The sequence below is a fragment of the Pocillopora damicornis genome, chromosome 14, assembly GCF_964200805.1.
Source record: "Pocillopora damicornis chromosome 14, jaPocDami1.2, whole genome shotgun sequence".
NCBI classification, from domain to species: domain Eukaryota; kingdom Metazoa; phylum Cnidaria; class Anthozoa; order Scleractinia; family Pocilloporidae; genus Pocillopora; species Pocillopora damicornis.
The window spans coordinates 7202501-7221462 of NC_142683.1; the positions used below are offsets into that span (position 1 = coordinate 7202501).

The following is an 18962-nucleotide window of genomic DNA, read 5'->3' on the forward strand; positions in this document are numbered from 1 at the left end:
GATACACACCTGTTGAAAGATTGTCTAGAACGATACGGTATCTTTTAGTGAAAAAGCTAATCTACATATGTTAGTCATACCTGTCAACACTGTGAGAGAAAAAAAAAACATGAAAAGGTGTATAATAAACAAGCAGATTGTACAGGGTTACTTACTTTAAGCACAGCGAAAAGGCTTGAACTTGTGAGAGGTCCAAACTCCATTTCGCAGCAGTAGTTCTGGTATAGTGCAACCATACGGGAGCTTGGCACAGTGTGCACCACGTTTGGGATCTGTAACACCTCACCAGTTGACATTTGTAGCTTTTTGGTGCTGTACGGAACATCTTGAATATAATGGGGCAACTGATGACGTTCGGGAAGTGATCAAGGTTTTGGCTGTCGAGCCTATAGCGAATCACAGATTGCCGCTCTTCAGTCACACCGGCTCCAACCACTGCCGTGTGCTTCCTTGTCTGGTCTATCCGCCATATAGTTAAGCCTGGTATTATCTACTGTAGCCGCGATTTCGTGTAATGCTTAACGAAAACGGAAAGTACCATCATCTTTGTGTACTACGAGGTCGATTCTTCATAGAGGGAAATCAACTCCTTCGTCACCTTGTCGTCAGGACTTTCGTCTTCTGGTGGTGCGGTCTGAACGGTAACAAGATCAAACAACTCTTTCGACTGCCCAGGGGCAATGCAGTTAAGGCTGGCGGTGATAACTTCTGCCGCTTTACGGTTTACGTAATACTAATACTCTTTGTGCACTCAGCTAGTGGTTGAGTAAGCTGGAATCGGATTGGGCCGATCCTTCCATCTGTGAACATGCTAATATTTCTATTTACTGCTTCTAAACCGGAGTGCTCTCTTCGCATAGAGGTAGGCATGTAATCCGACTCTTCATCCTCCTCAACAACCAGCTGCGACATTTCGTCTTCTAGCACAGAAAGGTCAGGAAGCTCCAGTTCCTCCCTATACATACCTGGTCGGTTCTTAAAATACAAGAAAGCTATTTATATATTAGAGACGGATCGTTATCTTGCTGGCGGGGGGATGAAAAATTTTTTGATTGCAAACAATTTACTTTGGTTTGTTACGTGTACAAATAATTTATTTCAGTGATTAAGGCTCTGTAAAAAATTTATTTCAATAGTTTTCAGCTCCCCCCTCCACCCCCCCCCCCAAACTTTGGGGGTGAATAATGGACCGTTCCTTATACTAGTGGGGAAGAATTCTAATATTGGATGTAATCAAACAACGCAGGAACATTTTTCAATTATCAATAGTTTGACGGAAATAAGTCCGCTTTTATTCCAACCACGCCTTCCTAAAAAGTACATCCATAATGCTTTGACACTGTCGATGTTCTCATATTTTTAAATTGTTTTATATTTATTTAGCCGGTCGTACGTAATCAATTTATTGTTGCAGGTTCAGCAGTTAAAATACTCATCTTTTTAGGGGTATATCCTTCACCTGATGTTTTTCAGAACGCTCGATTGTAGGAGTCCCCTATAAAAATGAAATTTCTACAGTTTCTTTTGAGCGCACAAATATAAGCTATTAGGGACGGACCATTATTTCTCTGACGGGCGCGAGAAGGGAATAGACAAAACTGATTATTTTGCATGCAAACAACCTATTATTTCCTTTTTGCAGCAGCAAACAGTTTATTTGGGAGTTGCAAACAATTTCTTTCAAAATTTTTCCATTTCCCCACCCCACTTGTAAATAAAGTATACATTCGACTTGCACTCGCTGCTAGGACTTTTCGAAATGAGAACTGTATGTGAAATGTTGCCTTATTGTTGCATTAAAGCCTAAAACTAAATTTATTGAGATGACTACCAGTTTACAAAAGCACTAATCTTTTAATTTCACAGTATTTTACCTGTGTATCACTAATTGTCTCCTTGGAGCAGCGCACAGTCTCGCTGTAATTAAATAAACATTTGCTACATATCCCTTGAAAACCAAACAAATAATACTATCTTAACTCAGCATGATAAAACTTATATTTTATCGCATGTTGTGTTCATTTTAAAATGTAGCCGGTATTCCGAGACAACATTAAATTATTACAATGAGTTACCTTGTCCAGTCTCGCGAAGTACACCGAAGTGTAATCAAATTTTTCTCGACATCTCCTTGGAAATCCATCTGTACGGTTTCTGTTTGCTCTGATGCTCAGGATATTTACAAACTTTACTTGGCCGTCATCCCAAGCCAAATTCGTTCCTGTGCTCGGGACAAATTGTGAGATCTTCGCGCTCGTCGAACAATCCAACGCGGGCTGACCATAGTTTACCGTCTTCCTCTACTCCTTCCCGGGGAGGCTTGAAAACAACCATACAAGTGCTCATTAGCACTCTTTTTTCGAGTATAAAGTTTACATTCTATCTTAGAATATTTCTGAAAAGAATCGAAAAGACACATTTAAAATCGCCCGTCTTTACGAAATGTCTGCTGGTATGGTTATACATGGAAAGCGTAGGAAATGTCGGTGTCTGGTGCGTGTCAAGCAATCCTCTCAGCGCGTTACCAAAAGAATGCCGTTGGAAAACAAAAACAGTTTAAATTATACTGATTGAATTCGTATTTTCGATATATTTGATGATTACTTTGCTTTTACTGCAAACAAATAAGTACTTTTTCATCTGTAACCGAGGTAGTATAAAAGGGCCTAAAAGTTGCGGTGCAATAAAAAATAACAATCAAATAAAAAGCGGCCTGGCTTCCCACATGATTTTTAGATAAGATAAAACTGGAATGAAACATAAAAATGGCTTTTCAAAATACTCCTAAAGATTTTCTCGAAGCTTTCCTTGCGTTATGGAGACTTATAAACAAACGGACTCTATATTACGATACTCTGACACGTGTCACGTGACCCTCCAAGGCACGCTGGATTGCCGTATATCGAGGGCAAATTCTTCATCTAAAATGTAAACATAACACACTGTTATTATTATCATTTCTTAGATCATCAATTACTCAAGCTGGAAAAAGCATTGAAATGAATCAAAACATGGCCGCTTGTTTGCTTTTTCTCGCTATTTTAGGGGTATTTTCCGTTATTTCGCAAAATGGTGAAAATTGTCAAGTTTGATTGATGGCTCACAAATATAAAAAACAGGACAATCATATATTTTTATATTTGTACATAAAGATCTAGGTTTCTACTTTCACTTAACGAAATATTTTTTGTTGGCTTGAGATTTTGGAGAAACACCCACATCATGAATTCACTGAATTTTTGGCAAGGATTTTTGCACATTTTTTAACAAAAACTGAAAACTCGTATAGCCCTCTTAAATATTAGTATCTAGATAAACCGTTTGGTCTAGATTGTAGGTTCATTGTGGGCAACAAGTGAGCCAAATTTGAACTAAATCGGGGGAAGGAGGGGTCGTGTAGACTCGGCTACATGGTTGTCAGGTGGAGACGTTCTAAAAAAACACGGGGTTAGATAAACTGCGCGAACGAAAGCTCAAAAACAATTAACTAAACTCCGCTGAGACAAGCAACAAAAGTACGCGAAAAATGTCCACGTCAGTTTTCCAATTCTTTGACGCAATTTTCTAAATGTGAAATCACGTGCGCCGCGCATGTGAACACAAAAAGACTACAATGTAGGGAGGGTAAAATAAAAATTGTTATTTGTAATTTAAAACTAAAAAGATTTTCTACAAACAGTCCGTGTATAAGTTTTCACTAATTTCTCCTTTTTTTTCAAACTGAGAAGAAACAGGGTCAAGATGGACAGCATAAAAGAAGCTATATCAGCTATCTCCATAAGTATAGCGGTCGCCGAGTTCCTTCGCAAAACTGGTCGCGTCTTGCAAGCCATCGAGGTGTACAGGGAAAGTTTGATCATATTACACACTCAGGCGCAGGCTATTGATAGTTCATTGGCAAACTTTACGTTCCGAACCATCTACAAAAAAATAATCTGTGCTTACGTTTACATAGAGGATTACACAAGTACAGAAAAATACATCAGGGAACTCCTCCTATACCTAGACTATAATGACACAGCTGAAAAAGGATGGCTACATTTAAGCCTGGCAAAAATACTTCAGGTACAGAGCAAATTTTTGGAGGCCTGGAAATTTTACGAATCAGCAATCAACATCATGACAACGATTGGAAACACACATGGCCAGGCACTATGCTACTCAAAGCTCGGATTAATGTTCCAATCACTCGGTCAACATGACAAGGCCCGAGAATATCAGGAGAAAGCACTCGCTATCAGAATAGAAATTGGTGACAGACAGGGAGAAGCAACAAGCTACGGAAACCTAGGAACTTTGTTCCCATCACTCGGTCAATATGACAAGGCCCGAGAATATCAGGAGAAAGCACTCGCTATCAGAATAGAAATTGGTGACAGACAGGGAGAAGCAACAAGCTACGGAAACCTAGGAACTTTGTTCCAATCACTCGGTCAATATGACAAGGCCCGAGAATATCAGGAGAAAGCACTCGCTATCAGAATAGAAATTGGTGACAGAGAGGGAGAAGCAATAAGCTACGGAAACCTAGAAACTTTGTTCCGATCACTCGGTCAATATGACAAGGCCCGAGAATATGAGGAAAAAGCACTCGCTATCAAAATAGAAATTGGTGACAGACAGAGAGAAGCAACAAGCTACGGAAACCTAGGAACTTTGTTCCAATCACTCGGTCAATATGACAAGGCCCGAGAATATCAGGAGAAAGCACTCGCTATCACAATAGAAATTGGTGACAGACAGGGAGAAGCAACAAGCTACGGAAACCTAGGAACTTTGTTCCGATCACTCGGTCAATATGACAAGGCCCGAGAATATGAGGAGAAAGCACTCGCTATCAGAATAGAAATTGGTGACAGACAGGGAGAAGCAACAAGCTACGGAAACCTAGGAACTTTGTTCCCATCACTCGGTCAATATGACAAGGCCCGAGAATATCAGGAGAAAGCACTCGCTATCAGAATAGAAATTGGTGACAGACAGGGAGAAGCAACAAGCTACGGAAACCTAGTAACTTTGTTCCAATTACTCGGTCAATATGACAAGGCCCGAGAATATCAGGAGAAAGCACTCGCTATCAACATAGAAATTGGTGACAGACATAGAGAAGCAACAAGCTACGGAATCCTAGGAACTTTGTTCCAATCACTCGGTCAATATGACAAGGCCCGAGAATATCAGGAGAAAGCACTCGCTATCAGAATAGAAATTGGTGACAGACAGGGAGAAGCAATAAGCTACGGAAACCTAGGAACTTTGTTCCAATCACTCGGTCAATATGACAAGGCCCGAGAATATCAGGAGAAAGCACTCGCTATCACAATAGAAATTGGTGACAGACAGGGAGAAGCAACAAGCTACGGAAACCTAGGAACTTTGTTCCAATCACTCGGTCAATATGACAAGGCCCGAGAATATCAGGAGAAAGCACTCGCTATCAGAATAGAAATTGGTGACAGAGAGGGAGAAGCAATAAGCTACGGAGACCTAGGAACTTTGTTCCGATCACTCGGTCAATATGACAAGGCCCGAGAATATCAGGAGAAAGCACTCGCTATCAGAATAGAAATTGGTGACAGACAGGGAGAAGCAACAAGCTACGGAAACCTAGTAACTTTGTTCCAATCACTCGGTCAATATGACAAGGCCCGAGAATATGAGGAGAAAGCACTCGCTATCAGAATAGAAATTGGTGACAGACAGGGAGAAGCAACAAGCTACGGAAACCTAGGAACTTTGTTCCGATCACTCGGTCAATATGACAAGGCCCGAGAATATCAGGAGAAAGCACTCGCTATCAGAATAGAAATTGGTGACAGAGAGGGAGAAGCAATAAGCTACGGAAACCTAGGAACTTTGTTCCCATCACTCGGTCAATATGACAAGGCCCGAGAATATGAGGAGAAAGCACTCGCTATCAGAATAGAAATTGGTGACAGACAGGGAGAAGCAACAAGCTACGGAAACCTAGGAACTTTGTTCCAATCACTCGGTCAATATGACAAGGCCCGAGAATATCAGGAGAAAGCACTCGCTATCAGAATAGAAATTGGTGACAGACAGGGAGAAGCAACAAGCTACGGAAACCTAGGAACTTTGTTCCAATCACTCGGTCAATATGACAAGGCCCGAGAATATGAGGAGAAAGCACTCGCTATCAGAATAGAAATTGGTGATAGAGAGGGAGAAGCAACAAGCTACGGAAACCTAGTAACTTTGTTCCAATCACTCGGTCAATATGACAAGGCCCGAGAATATCAGGAGAAAGCACTCGCTATCAGAATAGAAATTGGTGACAGACAGGGAGAAGCAACAAGCTACGGAAACCTAGGAACTATGTTCCGATCACTCGGTCAATATGACAAGGCCCGAGAATATCAGGAGAAAGCACTCGCTATCAGAATAGAAATTGGTGACAGACAGGGAGAAGCAACAAGCTACGGAAACCTAGGAACTTTGTTCCAATTACTCGGTCAATATGACAAGGCCCGAGAATATCAGGAGAAAGCACTCGCTATCAACATAGAAATTGGTGACAGACATAGAGAAGCAACAAGCTACGGAAACCTAGGAACTTTGTTCCAATCACTCGGTCAATATGACAAGGCCTGAGAATATCAGGAGAAAGCACTCGCTATCAGAATAGAAATTGGTGACAGACAGGGAGAAGCAACAAGCTACGGAAACCTAGGAACTTTGTTCCAATCACTCGGTCAATATGACAAGGCCCGAGAATATCAGGAGAAAGCACTCGCTATCAGAATAGAAATTGGTGACAGACAGGGAGAAGCAACAAGCTACGGAAACCTAGGAACTTTGTTCCGATCACTCGGTCAATATGACAAGGCCCGAGAATATCAGGAGAAAGCACTCGCTATCAGAATAGAAATTGGTGACAGACAGGGAGAAGCAACAAGCTACGGAAACCTAGTAACTTTGTTCCAATCACTCGGTCAATATGACAAGGCCCGAGAATATCAGGAGAAAGCACTCGCTATCAGAATAGAAATTGGTGACAGACAGGGAGAAGCAACAAGCTACGGAAACCTAGGAACTATGTTCCGATCACTCGGTCAATATGACAAGGCCCGAGAATATCAGGAGAAAGCACTCGCTATCAGAATAGAAATTGGTGACAGACAGGGAGAAGCAACAAGCTACGGAAACCTAGGAACTTTGTTCCAATTACTCGGTCAATATGACAAGGCCCGAGAATATCAGGAGAAAGCACTCGCTATCAACATAGAAATTGGTGACAGACATAGAGAAGCAACAAGCTACGGAAACCTAGGAACTTTGTTCCAATCACTCGGTCAATATGACAAGGCCTGAGAATATCAGGAGAAAGCACTCGCTATCAGAATAGAAATTGGTGACAGACAGGGAGAAGCAACAAGCTACGGAAACCTAGGAACTTTGTTCCAATCACTCGGTCAATATGACAAGGCCCGAGAATATCAGGAGAAAGCACTCGCTATCAGAATAGAAATTGGTGACAGACAGGGAGAAGCAACAAGCTACGGAAACCTAGGAACTTTGTTCCGATCACTCGGTCAATATGACAAGGCCCGAGAATATCAGGAGAAAGCACTCGCTATCAGAATAGAAATTGGTGACAGACAGGGAGAAGCAACAAGCTACGGAAACCTAGTAACTTTGTTCCAATCACTCGGTCAATATGACAAGGCCAGAGAATATCAGGAGAAAGCACTCGCTATCAGAATAGAAATTGGTGACAGGGATGGAGAAGCAACAAGCTACGGAAACCTAGGAACTTTGTTCCAATCACTCGGTCAATATGACAAGGCCCGAGAATATCAGGAGAAAGCACTCGCTATCAAAATAGAAATTGGTGATAGGCATGGAGAAGGAACAAGCTATACAAACCTCACTGGTTTGTTTCTATCACTCGGCAAATATGCAAAGGCTGACGACTATTTAAAGAAGGCAATGGCAGTTAGAAAGGGTATCGATGATAGAAGTGGAGAAGCAACAGATTACAGTCACCTTGGTAGAATTTGTTGTAAGCGTGGTGAATATGACAAGGCTCAAGAATATTACGAGAAAGCCCTTACAATTTTCATGGAAATCGGTGAGAGAGAAGGAGTAATAGTCCAGTACAACAATTTAGCATTATGTTTCCAATCGCTAATTAAATATGACGTGGCCGAAGAATACCTGAAGAAGGCTCTTCTTTTAAGTAGGAATACTGGACACAACCTGCACGAGTTTTACTGCCTTTGTAATCTATCGATGTTAAAGGTGTCACAATGTCATCTTGGAGAGGCTTGTTCGTATCTTTTTCAAGGCATCCAAAAGTTCGACACTTTGAGAGGTTTTCTTAAAGAAAACGATCAGTTTCAAATAGCTCTTTTAGAAGAGCACGGCACCTTTTCCTACAAGTTGTTCAGTAGGTTGCTGTCTTCCTCTGGAAAACCTCAGGACGCCCTTTACGTCGAAGAGCTGAGAAGGGCAAGAGGCCTGGCCGACTTGATGGCAGTTCGATACTCTCTTCAAGAGCAGATCTCAAGCGATCCACAATCTTGGTGTGGCATTCAAAGGATCATCACAAAAGAAGCAGACTGTGCATGCCTGTACATTTCGGTTGGTGAAGATGAGGTACGGTTTTGGATAATTACAGCAACGGGAGCTATTCATTTTTTAGAAAAGAAAGTGAGCCTGGACAAAAACAAGGTTACCGGAATAGTCCCTGAGTTAGATGAGTTTTTTAAAGAAGCCTTCCGCAGCCACGTCATTTTACCCGAACAGAATTGCGAAGATCGATCTTTAGATGACACCGAACTGATGTCACTTCACTATGGTAACCGCTTAGTGCCTGGTCACCATGATACCGAAGATTTCAAAACAAGCCTTGAATTGTGTTACAAGATAATCATTGCTCCTGTGGCCAGTTTACTAAAGCAGCCCGAGATCATAATTGTCCCTGATTCCTGTGTGTACCAGGTGCCATTTACAGCCTTGGCTGACGAAGGAGGCAAGTATTTATCAGAGACATACAGGATTCGGATAATTCCCTCCCTGACGACTCTCAAACTTGTTCAAGACAGTCCTCCAGACTATCACAGTCAGACCGGGGCACTGATAGTGGGTGACCCAGTGGTTGGAACGGTGATTTACATGGGAAGGCGCAGAAATATGACACCATTGCCGCATGCAAGAAAGAAAGCAGAGATGATTGGAGGACTTCTTGGCATAAGGCCTTTGATAGGAGATTCCGCAACAAAACATTCTGTACTCCTAGCGATAAGTTCAGTGAGCCTGATACACATTGCTGCCCATGGTGATGCCGAAAGAGGGGAAATTGCTCTTTCTCCTATGCACCCTACCCTACTCCCACCTTTCCCTCGAGAAGAAGATTATCTTTTGACGATGGCCGATATTTCAAAAACTCAGTTGCGAGCTAAACTAGTGGTGCTTAGTTGTTGTCACAGTGCTCGTGGACAGATTAGAACCGAGGGAGTTATTGGACTTGCTCGAGCGTTCTTAGGATCGGGAGCTCGTTCAGTGTTAGCGGCACGATGGGCCCTGGATGACAGAGCCACAGAGAAGTTCATGACTTGTTTCTACAAACATTTGTTCCGCGGTGAAAGCGCCAGTGAATCTCTCCACAAGGCCAGGAAGTGGATGAGAAATAACGGCTTTGATAAAGTTTCTCAATGGGCGCCATTTATGATCATGAGCGACAACGTGACATTTGAGTTTGGAAATTGGCCGGTGCCTAGCGCACCTTAAGAGCCAAGACTTTGATAAAACCTCTGTAGCAGAATGAATTAGACTTAGTAAAGCTTGGAACTATTTAATTACTAGCCTGTAGAAAGAGGACACCATCTGCGAAGGACAACTCGGATCGATACACAGAGGAGGGCACTTCTGTAATATGCTCATCAGACATCTAAGTTTAATAATCCGAAATAAGACAGCATATAGTGTTATCTCTTTATAAGAGTCCCGTAACTAAAAAGGATTACGGTTAGATCGCTCCACGGTTAGATCGCTCCAAGTCAGATTAGTGTATTAGGTTTCTACATGGAGCGAAGTAACTTATGTATGGAGCGAAGTAACTTATTTGATGGAGCGAACTAACTTTCGAGTGGAGCGATCTGACTTTGGTATGGAGCGATCTGACTTGGAGCGATCTAACCATGGAGCGATCTAACCGGATACCACTAAAAAAACTCCAACTTTTTTTAAGTCATCAGTTCAGTGAATGAGCCAACCAAAGTGTGATAATTTTAGTTTTCGAACGCGATTAGTTCGTCAAGGAAAGAAAAATTTAATCCTTTTCCAAAGTTGATGAGTTTGTCAATTCAAGGTTACTTTATTATTAAAGGACAATCTATGTAGACGTAATTATTTGGGATCAATATCAGTTGCTGGGAACAGACCCTTATATAAAACTACCGTACAATTTTAACAAAACACCCCCTTAAATAACTCGGCATTGTTACATAGCGACTATTCAAGAGGTACAATTAAAAACCCCTGGATGTAAGATACGAATCTAAGACCCCTGGATGTAACGAAAGCATTCACGATCGATGTCCACATCTACGCGCAGACCCCTAGATGTAAGAAGAAGCAGAGAAGCGTCTGGTAGAATGCACGACTACAAAAAGTCCTTCAGATGCACGAGTTTGAATTACTCTTAAAATGCCGAATGTAAAGGGTTCTGGATGTAATTTTCAGGGACAGAACAACTGAGAGATTGGATTTAAGATTGCAACAGGTCATGGGTGGCGATTAAACATAAAAAGCTCCTCAGTCAAAGCGAGAGGGAGCCAAATAACCCTAACCTCTGCCAGGTTCTCGGTTAATGGAAATGAGCAAAAGAACGAAAATGGCGGGTTCATGCAGCCGTTTCCCTTAAACAAACACAACAGTCGTTCATCGCTCACCCGCCCAGTGAGTTAGAGCCTGAAACAGGCTAAAATAACTCAAACTGATTAATCACCCACAGGCAAAATAAATAACATTTATTGATGAGTTACTATTACGAAACATACATGTACAAAAGATTAGGCCCCGCGACTAAACAGCAACATTATTGATTTCTTTTATTTACAAGCATGATAAAGCAAACAGCAAAAAGTAACGCCTAACGCCTATTTCTGCCACAGACATGTAGCTTCACTACCTCCATTTTTATCATGATGGCCTCCACCGATTTTCTTCCAGGCTCTCTGGTGTCCTCCATTTGTTACCTGTCGTTTAATAAACTGCCAATTAAATATTGATGAACACAATGCCATGCAATGCATCAGGTTTTCAAAGCAGCAAAAGACTATATGTATCATTGCTTTAAAGTGCATTTTATTAATTGACTGTGTCATTTGAAAACAACAATGATGACAATATTTATTGTAACTGTCAAATACCATATTGAGAGAACAACTTGTATATTTAGGATTATATAACAAAGAACTTCCATTTACTTTACTGCATAGAAAATGCTTCACCTGTTGTTTTCCTTTGTAACAAATTACATAGAAGAAAGTCTAGAATATGTGAAGTTTACTGTAGGTATACCTTTGTAGAGAGATGACCTTTACATGGTGGAGATTCACTGTGGTGTGTCTGATCACCTCCTCTGCTTTCAATTTATCACCTAGTAATAAGAAAATTAGATTATCAATACATCGAGGCTGGTCACTTTTCTCTAAGGAAACATGGAGGCATGCACCAATAACATCATATACCTGACAACCATGCTGTAATGACTTAGCGTTTGGTAACACCAACTTGTTGCAGAATCAAGACATGGGCACCACTCAGGGGACATGGATCTTCGCCAACACGTTCAAACATTGAAACACACAAGGTGATCTGTTGTGTGCCACAAATACCAAGCAGCTGTCTAACATATTTGTTAGTTGTGTATCCTCGTTAAGTGTCCTTTGGAATAAAAGGAACATCCTTTAATCCGTACTAAGAGACAATAAGAGACTAGAGATGTACATATTAATAATTGGAAAATTACTAGACAGTCAGGGGCCCAGCCCTCACTAAAGTTTGTGTTTTAATCACTAAAGTTTGTGTTTTAATCACTAAAGTTTGTGTTTTTCATCTGTGAATAGACATTTTCACAAGAGGTGGAGTATTTTTCACATAATTTAAGCTAAAAATAACTACATTTACTTCTGGCATGTTCTGTTTAGGACACTTTTAAGAACAATTTTTTACTTTGTTTGATAATTTTTAGCCCACCTGATGACATCGACACTCTCATCACTCTCATCAAACAAGACCACCACAATTGTCAGGTCTTGGTGGCTCTGTACAACAGCCTAAACAAATCAAAGAAAGGTGGTTAAAAAGAACACTGCAAGATAAAAACAACCATGCACAGATCAACACTTTCATATTTTTAATTGAAATTTAAAGGCTACCTGGAAAACTTGCCTGGTCAAATGTAAATGGGGCCCACATCAATCTTCTCCCAAGGAGGAGGTACAGCAGTTGGACCTGCTGTAAGGGTCCTTCAATATCTGAAAACAATTTTTCAACCTGTCAATCAGGGACCTTTACAAATAAGAACAACCTCTAATCATGATCTATGGTGACATTCAGTTATTACTATGAAGGTGTAATTTAACAGAGTTAGTACTATTATAGAGATGCAGGTAGAAATAAACAGCCATTAACAGAGAATTATTAAATTCGTACAACAGCTTGAAGCACTCACAGTTCACAAGTGAACAGTATTTATGAAATCCTGACTGAACACCCTTTCTGTTTCATTTAATTGTTGCTAGCTGGACAACTTGGTATCTACTAGCTTCTACTTTTCACAGAATGCAAAAAGTGCTGAATGAGAGATCAAATTACATCTGGTGACATTTGTTTTAAGAAAGCTTATAATACTAAAAAAAATATTAAAAATGTCCTCACCAAAGACTTCAGCACTCTCTATGGCTTTTTGGCAACTCACTTCTCCTCCTATCAAGATTGAAAATGAGATAATAACCAAGGCGATAATTGTAATCACATACATCTTGTAATAATCTAGGATTAAATAATATAAGTTGCAAAAACATTGCTATAAAAAAGTAATTGAAATAGCCATATAGGAATGTATAACTAGCATTCTTACAACAGCTTGTAGCACTCACAGTTCACAAGTGAACAGTATTTAATGTGTATTTACTACTATTTTGAGGGGTTTCATGGATTTGTAGCTTGTAGCCTTTTTTCAGTTTTCTGAATATAACTTTTCAAATTTAGTGATAAACTCTTTGCTGATTGGTCTGAATGCAGATTTTCTGGGAGAGACCAATTAAAATAGGAAGTTGCTCAGATTTTACCTTGCCAAACAGACCCTTCAATGTTGTTATTGAAAGTCCCAAAACTTTAAGCGACTTAAATAAGAGAAAGTACTGTATATTGTGTCAACAGAGGGAAATATTTTCCATTAGGTGAATTTGTATCCATACCAGACTGGATGTTCTCACTTATTTCCAGGGTTGTGCCTTTGGTTGAGATTATATCTGTAAAGGTATAATTAAGTAAACAAATTTCTAACTTCAGTTGCATATTAGATTCTTGGAAAATTCAAACCTTCTAAACCCACAGCCCTGGTAGAACAAGCTAAAGAAGAAAAACAGTATTCATTGTCAAAAGCTACAGGTGTGCTGAAACAACAAAAGCCTTTACAACTAAGACAAAAACAGTATCAAATAAAGAAAACTAAGCTGAATGATGAAGCATACACCTGCCCCCCAAAAAAGCAGGGAACTATTTTTCAGTTCAACTCAAGGATGTGCATTAAAAAAAAAATCAGGTTCATTCAAAAAACAATTCACTCTTCAACAAAGATTTCCTTTATTTGAAGTGGAATGGTAAAAACAATAAAATTCAACTACGTTTGAATGCTGCTTAAAGAGATACTTTCACAATTTTGGGCTTATGAACTTAAGACTTATCTGTTTTGTCAATATAACTGTTCATACCTTTCAATACATCCATGATAAAAATTAATGTCTGGGCTGCAACAGAACAAAAAAACTGTCAGTTGTCAATTGCTCAGTTACTAGAGACATAGATCACATGCAAATTACTCAGTAATATTTGGAATCATTCACATTTAAAAAGTAAGTATTTTTGGCATTGAATTTCTCATTAATTGCAAGAAATATATACCTTTTGAGGAAATTTATCACTTATTCGGAAACGCAAGACAAGGTACACTTGTAAGTATTTCTTGCACCTATTCATGCACAGACAAAATGATTAAAGTAATGTACCAGTCTGATTGTTAAAACTGTAATATGATTGCGAAGCCATCAATCATAACAGAAATGCCTAGAATGCAAGCGTAAAGCTGTACCTCCCATGTAAACACCTTTTTACTTCTAAATAAATGCTACACAGTGTACAATGTAAAAAAAAAATACACTTGCCCACTTTTCATACCAGGCAGTTGGTTATGAGATCTAACAGACACTATTTGCAGATCTTGGGAATAGCTTTAGTGGCTAAGACCCACACCCTGTCCTGCAGACATCAATACAGACAACAGCATAATGCATTTAAAAATCATAATTACTACTAATAATAAAAATATAAATTTCATAATTCTCTAAACAGATGGCCCATTTCACAACATGGTTTTCAACAGGGTGCCAAAAAAATGAAATAAAATAACATAAATGAATGAAAATAAAGTACAATACAAATGACTTAATGGTAAATTGAAAACCTACTTTTTTTATCTTAGTCTATCATAAAATGGTTTGGCACCAAACTGTAATAGCTGCATGCATTTGTTAACATAATCTCTTGAAGAATTTGTACTACATTTTTTAAGTACAGTACATGCAGTTGCAAGTCTGTTGGATCAGTCTTGACAGTTTTTAACAATACCCATATATAAGTATGAGAGGGTGTGGAAAAAACCACAAAAAAATTCATTGTGTTGCGCTTGTGTTTTATTATTGATGTTTTACATGTAACTCCAAAATTTTGGAATTTAAAAACACTATCATTATTGGTATAATATTTCTGATTGCACAAGAGACCAAGGTAGGATTTCTCCTCACAGTATCAATAAAAAATTAAGATGGCGAGTGATCAGAGTAAAGATGAATATAACTTAAGGGATAACTAGTTGATCAAATACCAAACTCTCTGAACTAACCTCATAAGAATTATACAGCAGACAGTAGGGAGATCTTAGGGTTGAGAGGGTTAATTGATAAGATTTTGAGGCTAGGTCACAAGAGAGGAGTTTGAGTAAACCAACACTGTCAAACCTTGATTATCCAGATTATTTGATTATCTGTACTTGATTCTCTGGTCTTAAAGAAACAGTCCCTCTTGAGATCTGTGACAATGTTTTCCCATCAAACAAAGCTGAATTACTGAAACAATTTGATGACAGTGACAGCATGAGATAGCACTTTAGGTGGTAAAAACATTTTTGTAAATAGTTTTGGCCAATGTTAACAGTGAAGTACATGCATTAGAGAATGTACTTTTATTTCTTCTGTGGTATAAATCAAGTCATTATGATACATATTGGCTCATTAATATCCATTGACTCTGGATAATTGAGGTTCGACTGTATAACCAGTTGGGCAGTGTTTCTAACTTCCATACCTTGTTGTAGTCATAACCTTGATCTGCCATCGTTTTCACAAACGCTTCCTCGCCTCCACGATTCCTTCCCATTAATACGAAAATACGTAAACCAGGTTTAACTAATTTTGTCATGCACTGAGCGAGAAGCACAGAGTCGTCAACTGAATGATTGGCATTCTGCAGCGAGAATGAGATGAAACAGACCATCTTTTGTTAAATCTTCTGTGCTTTTCCCCCAACAATATTCCACAACCTTGATTCTACTCCGACCAACTCCAATCATATTTGCTGCCATGTTGTCTTTAAGAGTTTTTACACAACATTTCTGATCAGTTAGAATGGTCATTTTCGCACCTGACAAACACAGATAAATTCCCACTAAACTGCAGCCAGCTCCAAGCTCTAAAACTCGACATTCCTGCAAATAATGTAAAGGAAATAGATCTCGATTATCGAACATCTTAGCGAGTGCAATACTTCCATCCCAAACAGTTGTTCCAAGAGCTGTGTAGCTCTGTCGAACTTTTATGAGAGAAATGCTATTGCAGAGTCCGTTGTCCCCTTCTCCAGATCGATCAGCGTTAGAACTCATGTCAACTTCAAGTTCAAATGGATTTTCGAACCGTTGTTTTTTAGGTTTGTACTCTTGTCGAAGCCTCATGATTCACGAGAATGACAAAGATTTTAGATGACCAAGGAAGACCAGTACTGCATCCCTGCTGCAAAACTTGCCAGGCGCAATTTTGTACCCAGGCCTCAAAGTTTACCAGTCTCCTTCAGTCTGTTTCGACGATACGAGAAGTCGTCAATTCAAGTTTTAATTTGCAGCAGAGGAATTTGCCAAAAAAAAAAAACAGTACTTTTGGAACAGTGCAAAGCAACGGTGCCAGAACACCCTCGTCACACTAAGCCATCAAACCTGTAATTAGTTCAATTTTGATCAGGGCCGTTTCACGGAGTAATCATCTAGGTCGTTATGGTGAGACCTAGTGAGTCTTGTTTCTTGTTAGCGAGACGTTTTCTTATTTTGATTCGTTAGAGAAATTTAATTCCTCCCACCGGTCTAATTTTCTCTATCAAAAATCTCCGCTCCACTTCACGATCAGAAAACGCAAGCTTTCGAGCCAGTTACAAAGATTTCACCACACGCCTGGCTCCGGGCGCGCCAACATTGAGCAAAAACCCTATGGTAGGCCCTTCCTGATTATGCTAGCATTTTTTTGGCATTATGTGGCTAAAAAAGCATTTTTTCCATACTTTTTCTGTAAAAAGAATTGCTATATGATATTTAGCATTTTGCATAACTTTGATCTAGATTTCAGCACTCAAAAGAGTTTTAATGCTAAATTTAGAATTCAAAAGCATTGTGATGATTTGCCTATGTGTTTTAGAGAAGGATTTCAGTAACTGTATGAACTGAGTGCAGCTGGTCAGTGGTTAACTTTCAGAGGCCGTTCACGCGCAGGTACAAACAATATGGCATCGGCTAGTGCCACCCCATGTTCTCGATACTTGCAGCTCATAGAAGGAAATTCTGAAGGAGAACATAGACCAGTTCTTTCAACGATAGCTCGAGATCGATCTTTAGAAACAACCAGTGGAAATTACAAGCGGAGAGGAAACAGCGATACAACGAAAGTGCCGTTATATGAGCGAGTTAAGCAGTTCCCAGGCGAGAATTTGATTGTCAGAGAAGGAAAGTTGTTTTGCAGTGGATGTAGAGAACTTGATAATTTCCTCCAAGAAAAGTGTTCTGAAAATCCATATTTTATCCAAGAAGCATCAAAACGGTAAAGAGAAGTTGAAAAAGTCGAAATTGAAAGACCAGACCATAATCGAGGCATTCAGAAGAAAAGGAAGTTCAAAAGATAGTACGTTGCCCGTGGAAGAATGTGCGTACAGACTCGAAGTTTTCAGTGAGTTTTTAAAGGCGGGTATCCCGATCGGTAAAGTAGACATGCTACGGTCTCTGTTGGAGAAGAACAGCTATCGACTCACTGGAAGCTCTCATATAGGGCAGTATGTTTCCATGACTTGTGAGAATTGATGTTTGCTCTAAGTCAGCCAATGCCAACGAACTAGCACAAGTTCTTAATCAGTGCCTGTCTGTTGATTATGGGGTTTACTGCAAATTCCTTGCTCGCAGCCATGAGAGACGGTGCAAGCGTTAACCAAGTAGCAGTGGACAGAATAGCATTTATATTCCCTAAGATGCTGAATGACGTGTGCTTCTCTCATACACTTGATAACGTGGGAAACTATTTAGTGATTCCAACACTGGTAGAGTTTGGAAGCCTTCGGATTAGAATGTTTCGCTGTAGTTGTAAAGCCAAGCCGTTATGGAAGGATCTAATAGGTCAAACACCAAGATCATACAGCGAGACTAGATAGTGGTCCAAATGAGAGGTGTATCATCAGTTGATGGTACAGTTTGGAGATGTCGCAAGGCTCATAGGAGAGGCAAAGGACGGAAAGTTTGCCCACAGCACAACTTCAAGCAATACTTTCTGACCCACAGCGACTAATGAGCTTGAAGCTTGAGCTTGCCGCTACTATTGATGTTGGCGAACATTTTGTGAAAGTGTGATAAGAATACATGAAAGTCATATATTTGTACTGCGGAAAATACATTTTACGCAAATGAAGATCATCGCAGATCATCATCAATATCATTTTGTGAAAGCCACGTATTTTTTGGAAGGGGATGGTCCTTTGGTTTTTGCTTGTCATGAGAAACTAAGCGCCGTTTCCCAACTTTGTCAAGCTCCTTGTTTCCTTAACGTCCGTGCAATTGCAACTACAATTTCGGAAGACCCATGTCAGAACGTAACAGCACTTGAACGGAGTGCGAAGGCTTGTGTTGAGCCGGCAATTACGTGGTTTCTGAGAAAGTTCAATGTCGATCTTCATGATGTAGTGGTAGCATTCAAGGCTGCCAGACCATTCTGCCCTGTTACGATCTAGTGGCTTAAGCCCACAAATGCATTAGTAGAGACTCTGAGAGCATTTCCTTTCCTGGATAGTGATACTACCATCGACGGTCTCAAAACCGAGCTTCCTGCCTATTTGGCTTCTGCTGAAGATGTTGTTATCCCGATTGAAGAGAAGAAAGTCGAATTGTAGTGTGAGCACGAGGAGCAACTTCCTCGTTGGGCTTCCGCAGTGAAGCAAGTTCTCCTTGTCCAACCATCGTCTGCTACGGCAGACAGAGTATTTCAATACTGAAGGCGTCCTTCAACGAGCAACAGAATTGTGCTCTTGTTGACTACCTCCGAGCCAGCGTCATGTCACAGTACAACAAGCGCTAAGGACTTCGAACATTAATTAACTGTTTATCGTTGGACAAGTTTGACTGTACCAGTATT

The 18962-nt window shown here is 40.0% G+C and overlaps 2 protein-coding genes and 3 pseudogenes across 7 annotated transcripts; 3 read left to right on the forward strand and 2 right to left on the reverse strand.

Annotated features, from left to right (window-relative positions):
- Positions 1-3735: 3735 nt before the first annotated feature.
- On the forward strand, positions 3736-5971 carry LOC149034228 (uncharacterized; annotated as a pseudogene).
- Positions 5972-7755: 1784 nt separating this feature from the next.
- Positions 7756-10180, forward strand: LOC113676608 (tetratricopeptide repeat protein 28). Its single transcript, XM_027193282.2, has one exon. The coding sequence runs from the start codon at positions 7951-7953 to the stop codon at positions 9751-9753; it is 1803 nt and encodes a 600-aa protein (XP_027049083.2). The 5' UTR covers positions 7756-7950; the 3' UTR covers positions 9754-10180.
- Positions 10181-10979: 799 nt separating this feature from the next.
- LOC113671086 (uncharacterized) lies at positions 10980-15558 on the reverse strand. 5 transcript variants are annotated; one of them, XM_089194563.1, is made up of 10 exons: positions 15270-15520; positions 14418-14511; positions 13968-14003; positions 13452-13505; positions 12910-12957; positions 12421-12506; positions 12226-12305; positions 11718-11913; positions 11548-11626; positions 10980-11222 (listed from the first exon to the last, which is right to left on the reverse strand). In XM_089194563.1, exons 3-8 carry the CDS (start codon positions 13981-13983, stop codon positions 11790-11792), a joined length of 408 nt encoding a protein of 135 aa, XP_089050689.1. In that variant the 5' UTR covers positions 13984-14003; positions 14418-14511; positions 15270-15520; the 3' UTR covers positions 10980-11222; positions 11548-11626; positions 11718-11789. The 5 variants fall into 5 exon arrangements, with proteins under 5 accessions (XP_089050689.1, XP_089050690.1, XP_089050688.1 ...); XM_089194564.1 differs by having other exon boundaries at positions 14431-14511; positions 15270-15406; XM_089194562.1 differs by having other exon boundaries at positions 14418-15558.
- LOC149034229 (protein N-lysine methyltransferase METTL21A-like) lies at positions 14929-16405 on the reverse strand (annotated as a pseudogene). The gene is made up of 2 exons (XR_016183134.1): positions 15616-16405; positions 14929-15377 (listed from the first exon to the last, which is right to left on the reverse strand). The product of XR_016183134.1 is annotated as a protein N-lysine methyltransferase METTL21A-like (transcript).
- Positions 16406-16766: 361 nt separating this feature from the next.
- LOC149034230 (uncharacterized) lies at positions 16767-18905 on the forward strand (annotated as a pseudogene).
- Positions 18906-18962: the final 57 nt, after the last annotated feature.